This window comes from Astatotilapia calliptera, chromosome 18 (genome assembly GCF_964374335.1).
Source record: "Astatotilapia calliptera chromosome 18, fAstCal68.1, whole genome shotgun sequence".
NCBI lineage: Eukaryota > Metazoa > Chordata > Actinopteri > Cichliformes > Cichlidae > Astatotilapia > Astatotilapia calliptera.
In genome coordinates, this window is record NC_137439.1 from 5,807,166 (window position 1) to 5,816,809 (window position 9,644).

The 9,644-nt window shown below is 38.7% G+C and overlaps 1 protein-coding gene across 1 annotated transcript; it reads left to right on the plus strand.

Annotated features, from left to right (window-relative positions):
• The first annotated feature begins 5,845 nt into the window (after positions 1 to 5,845).
• On the plus strand, positions 5,846 to 8,406 carry LOC113011346 (tripartite motif-containing protein 16-like). Its single transcript, XM_026150833.2, has one exon. The coding sequence runs from the start codon at positions 6,273 to 6,275 to the stop codon at positions 7,935 to 7,937; it is 1,665 nt and encodes a 554-aa protein (XP_026006618.2). The 5' UTR covers positions 5,846 to 6,272; the 3' UTR covers positions 7,938 to 8,406.
• The last annotated feature ends 1,238 nt before the right edge of the window (positions 8,407 to 9,644 follow it).

The following is a 9,644-nucleotide window of genomic DNA, read 5'->3' on the forward strand; positions in this document are numbered from 1 at the left end:
AGACTCTGAATGGGGGACTTTTATTTTAATTGTGTGTAATATATTAATTACATTTATTGAATTAAATAAAGATTAAGCCTTATTTTTAAAGAAGACATGCTACTGAATACATGGACTGTAGATAAAAGATGGAGGTGACCTTTTACTAGTTATTAGTTTTGAATTTTCTAGTTTTTATTTTTCATCCCATTTTGACTTTTTAAGGTCAGTTTGGTGTCAGTTAGTCTCCAGAGTGAATTTTCTTCTTTCAGTGTAGTTTTTAGTAGTTTCAGTTACTTTTAGGCTTTTAAATTATTATTGTTATATGGAGGCCAAATGTCAGAGGGAACATTTATGAAAATCAGCAGAGAGATCGCTAAAAATAAAGATTTACCCCCTATTTTTAGTTTAGTTTTCCAAGTTCAAAGTCTTGAAATGTTTTATTTTTATCTCAGTTTGGGTTTAGATTAGGTTAAATTTTAGTTTGTTTTTTGTTGCTAAGCAAGCATTGCTAGCATGCTGCACCCATAAATACAGCTCAACCTTTGTTTAATTTAATGTATGTTTTATTCATTAAATAAGATCAAACTAATTTTTTTTTTTTTTTTGGGGGGGGGGACTTTTTATTTAGTAATTTTTGTGGCAATAACCAAACAAACAAGCAACATATTAACATTTTCTGACATAAGACCATTTAAGAGAGAGAGGGGAAAAAAACAGACCACGATTAATATAATGATATGTCGTAGGGGAGATTTATAGCTTTATATTACAATGTTCCAAAGTTCGTGTTCATTCACCCAAGTATCTGGCCACACATCCATCCCTGGTGGAAGATCTCCACCTTCAGTTGCAGGCTTGCTGTCATTCTTTCCATTATATGAACTCTTTTCAGTCTCTGTTTCCATTGAGTTATGGATGGTGAGTTTGTTTGTTTCCATTTCACAGTTATCCTTTTCTTAGCTATCAGTATATATTTTTCATCTATGGTATACCTCTCTCTAGGTATAACTCCCAAGAGAAATATGGTGGGTTCAGTGCAGGATTTACTTGTAGGATTTTCTCTGTTTCTTCTTTGATTCTTATCCAGAAACCTTGAATTATTGGACAGTCCCAAAAGATGTGTGAATCGTCTCCTATTCCCCCACATTTTCTCCAACATAGTTCTGCATTGGGTTCCTTACAATATGAGGAGATAACAAGAGGTGTATTAAAAAAATCTAAATTTTAAATTTCCAGTCAAACTCTCCATAATTGACTACTTGTTCCCTTGTTTTACACATCTCTTCCCATACATTATCAGTGATAATAATATTTAGTTCTAGTTTCCATTTCTCTTTAATATGGCCTGTATTTTAAGATCAAACTAATTTTAATATTAGATAAAAAAATAACCCAAGTAAGTAAAAAAGTGTTTTATAAATGATGATTTCGTTAGAAATCCAGAAATCACTCAAACAGAACCTGTCTGTCAAAGTGAAGCAGGCTGAAAGCTCAGAAAAACAAACATCACACCACGATGTAAAGACGCTCAAGAACACTTATGAGAACAATTACAAAGTTATTGGCATCTATTAGTCTGCAGATGTTTGTAAGGCTTTGGGGCTCCAGTGAACAACGGAGAGGTGAACTTTCCAAGAAGCTACCAGTGACTCATCCAGGTCACAAAAGAACCCAGAATAACATCTAAAGAACTGCAAACCACAGAAATCTAACATATAAGAAATGTATAAAACCACATGTGCTCATTGGGTTGTTTTTTATTGTTATTCTTCTGTGTTTCAATTCCTGTTAAGATAAACCAGCTGGAGGGAACGCGGCAGATAAACGACTGCAGACAGAAGAAGAAACACAAAGCAGCAGTTTCTGTAATTCTCTTTTATTAATTTTTTTTTCTTCACATTTTTATTGACAGAAGTCAAGTAACCAAGGCATCTGTAAACAGTGCATCCACAAATCTACATGTTGCCTCTCATCAGTGCGATCGTTCAGTCATTCAAAAACACTGTTTGGAAATAAATACAATACTGATTGTTTTTTTTTCTTTAAAAAAAAAAGAAGAAGAAGAAGAAGAAGGTAAAACCTACATCTGCCTGAAGGAGCTCGTAAAGATTCAGTCTTTGTCTGTAGTCACAGTCTGGAAATGATGCCACATATGAAGCAACACACGGAGGTAAACGACTCGATGTGGTAAAATCCTGAAGCCGGAGGATGAAATACTGACACCACCTGCACGGCTGGTTATGTGCGGCTAGAATGAGAAGTGAGAATTTCTGGACCTTTGAACCCCTTAAAAAGCTTTCAGCTTCATTATAAAGATTACCCGTTCTTATATTTTGCTTGTTCTTATGTTATTATATTGTATTTTGCTTGCAGACAAGAATTTTGGATACGGTTGTCTTACCCAGAGATGGGCAGTAACGCGTTACTTGGAACGCGTTACTGTAATCTGATTACTTTTTTCAGGTAACGAGTAAAGTAAGGGATTACTATTGCAAAAACGGTAATTAGATTACCGTTACTTTCCCGTAGGAACGCTGCGTTACTGCGTTACTAAAACTGTGATTTTTTTGCAAGAATGTCTCACGACAGTGACGTAAGCGAGTGCGACGTTCGTGACAACAGCTGTGTGCAGATCAACAATGGATCACATATCGATTGTGGGAGAGAGTATGAGCGTGCAGCCTTTAAAGCGTGGAAGTACTGACCTTACTTTGAGTTTGATTCCATAAAAAGTCACAAAAACATTAGCGTCCATCGTGCGTGGGAAGAAAACTTCTTTTTACAGCGAAAAAAACCCCCTAAACTTCCAAGCAAACACCGAGTGCTCAACGACGTAATGGGAAACTCGCGGAGAAACTCGCAGATTCTTCAACTGACCGCGGCACACCTGCACCAGGGTAAACCTCCGCCTACGGCGCTTCTGCTTTACAGGTGAAAATAGAGCAACAGGACCGCTGAGTCTTTGATGTTATTTATTTTCTGCTGTGTTTTACTTGCATCTATTTGAAAGAGTGAGTGTAAACACACAAAAAAATATATTTTATGTGCTGGAATGTGCAGAAAATAAGTTTAAATGTTAAACAAATTTCTTTGTGTATATCATATTTCTTATGTACATTTTAGACCTGGGAGCAGAAATGCTGAGGAACTGGTTTTTATTGAGGAACAGGCAGAGCGTCCTCTCTTCCTGGCTCCATGTCTATAAATATGTCACACACTGATTCGCTCTCACAAAACCACCAAAACACGGCACAAATCCCACCAATGGTTCAATTCCTTATAAATCATTGAATCAGGTACTGAAGCAGTGACGTGCTGAATGAAGCTTCAGACGTCATTGATCACGTGACTCTGTTCAGTCAAACCAAGCCTCAGCACAGCGTTTCTGAAGCAGTGTGTTGATTTTTTGACACACGTGCCGGAGCTTCAGCTTCAAACGGGCCGTCACCATCAGAGTTGCTGGAACCATGTCCCACTACTGGCTACTCTGTTTTATTCTGTGTTAAGTTTTTGAATGTGAATTTTCTGTGTTAAGAATAACAAAGAAAATGTAATGAAGTGATTTTAAAGTTTAAACTTTGTGTTAAATCTTGTGAGTCAGAGAGAGAGAGAGAGATGAGGTGTGGGTGGACATCAGATGATCAAATGTCAACAACCTGATTGGCCCAAGTGTGAAGATGTGACGTCCAGTGAGGGAAGGGGGGAGAAAGGGTGAGCAGGTATAAAAGTGAGGTGAAGAAGAGATTCGGGGTTCTTCCCTTTTGTCCTCTGTGAGATGAGCAGTTCAGAAGTTTGGATCTAAGAGGTTCACAGTTAAAATTCCAGCAGAGACGCTAAAAGGAGAACCACAGTCCAACCTGTGAATGTTTTTAACCCTTTGTGAAACAACAAAGGCATAAATATGATCATATCAATATCATCTACTGGGTCAGACTCATAGGATCAGGGATTAGAACTCCTTTTATCAGAGAGATGAAATCTACTTCCTGTACAGGGTTGTTTTGTGGGCCTACCGATCGACAGAAACTAGAGTCAATAAAAAATCTGGACATTGGCTCAATGTGTGTGTGGCACAGGCAAACAAGGACTGAGCGCTGTGTAGTCCCACATAAAGTCAGACACCTGCTCACCCTAGGTGGACCATGGCATGGTCTATATGGAGGATACAGACACTGCTGAAAACATGACTCTGTCTGGTTTAGATGATCAAATGTCTTTACTTTAGGAGGCTGTGGCTCAGAGTACATTCACATAATGCCTTTGAATAAATGTAAAAAGCTTGTTTTGCTCCTGCTTTGATTTCTTTGTCCAGGTAGAAATTCTGCTTTTTGCCTCTAAACTCTGAAACAGTTTGAAACAAAGTTTGGCGCTCTAATCCTCTCTGTGTTTGTCCTTTGGTCAGATGGTGATATTGAATGAAATATTCCAGTATTCAGTAGCTCAGCAGCTTTGTAACATGTGGTTTTGCACACTGTTCAAACCTCAGATGTTTGTGTAAACAAGTGTGGAGGACACAAACTCACGGGGGGAGGAACGACATTTACTGTTGATGTGTCTGACATTTAGTCTCCATGAGTTCTCATAAGACTGAAGAACTCTGTGATCTCTAACATGCAGCTGTATGTTTTGAAATCATGTGTCTCATTCTCTGGACTTTACTAGACAACGAGTGAAGAACATGTAACGAATATCATCTTTAAAGTGATGAATAATAACTCTGCCTCTGTGTCTTCATAAAAAGATCGTACTTCTGAAAGGTCAGAGGGCAGCATCCACTCTGGGTTTACACAGTTTTGCAGCTTTAGCTCTTCTGAAGTTCAGCACCTGCTTTTTCAACCAATCAGAAGCCAGTATTGTAGAGAGTTCATATTTCTTTTCATGCAATTGAATAATTTTGAATGTTTAGGTGAATATTTATATTTAGAGTATTTTCTCGATCAGTGTCTTCAGTCCTGACCCTGAGTGCGTACATTTAAAAATAAAGTGATATAACTTCTTTTACATTACTGTGAACTTCTTGTACAGTTTGACAGCTGATTGTTGTCGTGTTTGTCGTCATATGAAGATCGTTTCCTAAAGAGGACTGAACAGTCATTTAGCCTCTGGCTCCATCCATGAATCTGATGTTTGCTGTATAATCTGTGCTGTTAATAGTGTAATGGAACATATAATTTGCACATATAATTTCATATGTAATTATGATGATCTTTACCCATTAAGATTTCAAATGAAACGATAAACAAAGGCCAAGAAAACTGAGTTAAACTCCTGAGTCTACTATATATTTGCACCATGAAGAAATGAATTCTTTGCACCAGTAATAAATAATCAAATATATCAAATTATCATCAATGTTTAAATAAAAGCAAGCATTGCACCAAACAAAACAACAATTCAACAGACAGTTCTATAAAACTGTGGATGATTCAAAGTGCTGCTATAACTGCACAACAAAACTGCAGTGAGAAAAGCTTTGGATGTTCAGTTTAGTTATAATGACAGTTAAACAACTAAAATACTCGATTAAGTAGGTGAGAAAAAGATACATTTACTGGATCAGTTTAAGACCAAAATACATTTGAATGAATTACTGACATGGACACTTTGTGAAAAATTACTAAACAGTTCAGGTTTTTTAAATCCACTGTGACTGTGCGCACAGTAAAGACTACAAAATAATGTTTGTTTGTTTGTTTTTTAAACACTGTGGACTGATCTGCATTTGTTGTTGCTAAATTTAAATATTTGTTACTATTTAATGATCATAATCTCATTTGAACATAGGTTTGATTTAGTGGAGTCAGTTGTTCCCATGCATCATTCTGTAAGTGTGAGAATGAACTAAGATTAGAAAATGTCAAAATATAAAGTGTCATTTATTTTTATTCATCACAGCATCCTAAACTTTGCTGAACTTTTTGAAATATAAAATGAACTCGCTGAGTGTTGACTGTCACATTTCAAACATCCAAGTAAAGATAAACTATTGAACTTTAACTGGGTCAGACTTGTTACTGCATGTTGTAACCAAACATACCACACCCTGCATCATGTGATTGGCTCTTGGTCGCTCTGTAAGAATATATCTTTAGTGCCTCCCTTCACAGATGTGTCTGTATCAGGATGGGTCTAAACAACATGGTGTAAATGCAGTTGCTGGTGAGCCTCATTTCCTGTAGGAGGTGAACAAGAGCAGAGATCTGTTTCCCTTCAGAGCACAGAGGTTGTTTCTGTTCAGAGGAAGTGAAACTGTCTGACAGTCACTGAGAGACGGTGAAACGGCACAGCACATGAATCAAATGGATCAAACAAAATTCTGCTGTTCAGTCTGTTTGGATCTACTGAAGGATCCGGTGACTATTCCCTGTGGACACAGCTACTGCATGAACTGTATTAAAAGCTTCTGGGATGAAGAGGAAAAGAAGAAAATCTACAGCTGCCCTCAGTGCCGGAGGACTTTCACAGCGAGGCCTGTCCTGGTGAAAAACACCATGTTAGCAGATTTAGTGGAGGAGCTGAAGAAGACTGGACTCCAAGCTGCTCCTGCTGATCACTGCTATGCTGGACCTGAAGATGTGGCCTGTGATGTCTGCACTGGAAGAAAAATGAAAGCCTTCAAGTCCTGTTTATTCTGTCTGGCATCTTACTGTGAGAAACACCTTCAGCCTCATTTTATATCCCCCGCATTTGAAACACACAAGCTGGTGGAGCCCTCCAAGAAGCTCCAAGAGAACATCTGCTCTCGTCATGATGAGGTGATGAAGATGTTCTGCCGTACTGATCAGCAGAGTATCTGTTATCTCTGCTCTGTGAATGAACATAAAGGCCACGACACAGTCTCAGCTGCAGCAGAAAGGACTGAGAGGCAGAGAGAGCTGGAGGTGAGTCGACAAAACATCCAGCAGAGAATCCAGGACAGAGAGAAAGATGTGAAGCTGCTTCAACAGGAGGTGGAGGCCATCAATCAGTCTGCTGATCAAACAGTGGAGCACAGTGAGAAGATCTTCACTGAGCTGATCCATCTCATCCAGAAAAGAAGCTCTGATGTGAAGCAGCAGATCAGATCCCAGCAGGAAACTGAAGTGAGTCGAGTCAAAGAGCTTCAGGAGAAGCTGGAGCAGGAGATCACTGAGCTGAAGAGGAAAGATGCTGAGCTGAAGCAGCTCTCACACACAGAGGATCACATCCAGTTTCTACACAACTACCCCTCACTGTCAGCACTCAGTGAGTCTACAGACTCATCCAGCATCAATATCCGTCCTCTGAGCTACTTTGAGGATGTGACAGCAGCTGTGTCAGAGGTCAGAGATAAACTACAGGACATTCTGAGAGAGCAATGGACAAACATCTCACTGACAGTCACTGAAGTGGATGTTTTACTGTCAGATCCACCACCAGAGCCAAAGACCAGAGCTGGATTCTTAAAATATTCATGTGAAATCACACTGGATCCAAACACAGCAAACAAATGTCTGTTATTATCAGAGGGGAACAGAAAAGTAACAGTAATGAATCAACAACAGTCTTATTCTGATCATCCAGACAGATTCACTGGACCGTGGCAGGTCCTGAGTAGAGAGAGTCTGACTGGACGTTGTTACTGGGAGGTGGAGTGGGGAGGGGGAGAAGTTTATGTAGCAGTCGCATACAAGAATATCAGCAGAGAAGGAGGGGGTAATGAATGTGGATTTGGACGTAATGACAAATCTTGGTCATTAGATTGTAACAACAACAGTTTTACATTTTGGTACAACAACATCCAAACTCCTGTCTCAGGTCCTCGTTCCTCCAGAGTAGGAGTGTACCTGGATCACAGAGCAGGTATTTTGTCCTTCTACAGCGTCTCTGAAACCATGACTCTCCTCCACAGAGTCCAGACCACATTCACTCAGCCGCTCTATGCTGGACTTTGGCTTTATTATGGAGCCACTGCTGAATTGATCAAACTGAAATAGACTGAAGTCTTTCATATTGTGGGTTTAAATCTGTGTTTTAGTTTCATTTTATTTTCTCTCCATCATTTCTGCACAGAGATCAGCTGTCAGTCAAACATTATGGGTGGTACCTCCACATCTTCTAGTTGTTCTCTTGATGTTTCTGAGTTTTTAAAGGAGAACTTTCCTGTGACTGTTTATGGAGGCTATCACTGCTCATCATCATTTTGATTTACTAAAATATTTCTCCACATGAAAATGTAAACTTCTCTATCCTCTAAATGTTTCTGGAATATTTGTCTTGAAAAATGTCGACATTTCTCTTTATGAGTATGGCAGACCATGTGTGTGTGTTTGTGTTTGTTTTGGTCAAAATCATCAAACAAATGAGGAAAAACTGTGATTTTAATGAATGAATTCATATATTGTGTTGATGTTTTATTGTGTGAATAAACTGGAAGGTTTGACTATAAATCAAACTTTGAACAAAGTCTTTTCTTCTGTCTTCATTCCAGGATCTCACTCAAATCTGATGCAGAAAATATGAAACTAATCTGAGAGAATAACTGAAGCAGTTTTCCTCCTGAAGCATCACAAAGTTCAGAGTTCATGTTTAGAGCAGAAGATTCAGCAGTCGCTCTGTGACCTTTCAACTTTCTTCACTAAAACAGCTTCATTACAGAGAAACAAGTCACATTTTCTTCATGTTCTTAAGTCCTTTCAAATGTTTGTAATGGTCCTTGAATGCAGCATCAGCGTCGCAGGTTTAAAAGGTCACTTTCTGTTGTGTTCAAAGATTTCCTTCAGATATGGTCTTTAATCAGTAAAGCCAGTGATACAGCAGTGTCATTAGCTGTGTTATTGGCACCAGGCTGTGTTTATGTATGTATTTAATTCTGTCTGAGGATGTCTTCAGCATGAAATGATCATTTGCTCAGCTGCTGTGTCTCATCTCTTATCAGACATTGGTTGGAACAGAGTTTTGTTGCTGACCATCTGACAAGAGGGTGAAGAAAAGCTTCAGGCTTCATTTGGACACTACGTTGGACAGAAGTCTCCACAAAAATGACTCAGAAACACAAATATTATTAATGAAAGTCCAAATGTCAAAAAGGGGTCATACATGATCCTGAGAAATGTCCTTGAACATTTGAACATGAGTCAGAGGGTTGTCAGGTTTCTACACTGCATCGTGGCATCAAGCCTGAGATGTCTGTGGAAACAAGTATGGAGGACACAAATGCACAGACGCAGTCGAGCTGTTTACTGCTGATGAGGAAGGAAAATAGTCTGTTGGATATTAAAGCAGCATTTATTAGAGTAAGAACAGATACTTGTGTCCTTCATTTGATCCCCGTCAATTTACAGAAGACTTAAGGACCCTTTGACTTCTAACATACAGCTGCATGTTTACAATTTTATTATTTATTGATTTATTTCTAGCAAAGCAAGACTTTACTGATTAAAGACATATAATCAGACATATTACTGTTACTCTCTGAAAAAGACTCACATAAAGCAGATTTATCACAAGCAAACATCAAGACACATCCTTCATGGCTTAAAGTTGCAGTGGGACTCTTTCGCCATCTGGTGGTTGTAACAGTTATGACAACTGTTCCTGCATATATGTCCCTCCTCAGTGTGAAGAAGACTGGACTCCAAGCTGCTCCTGCTGATCACTGCGTGTTCCTCCTGTGTCTAAAATCTATTTCCATTATGAATCAG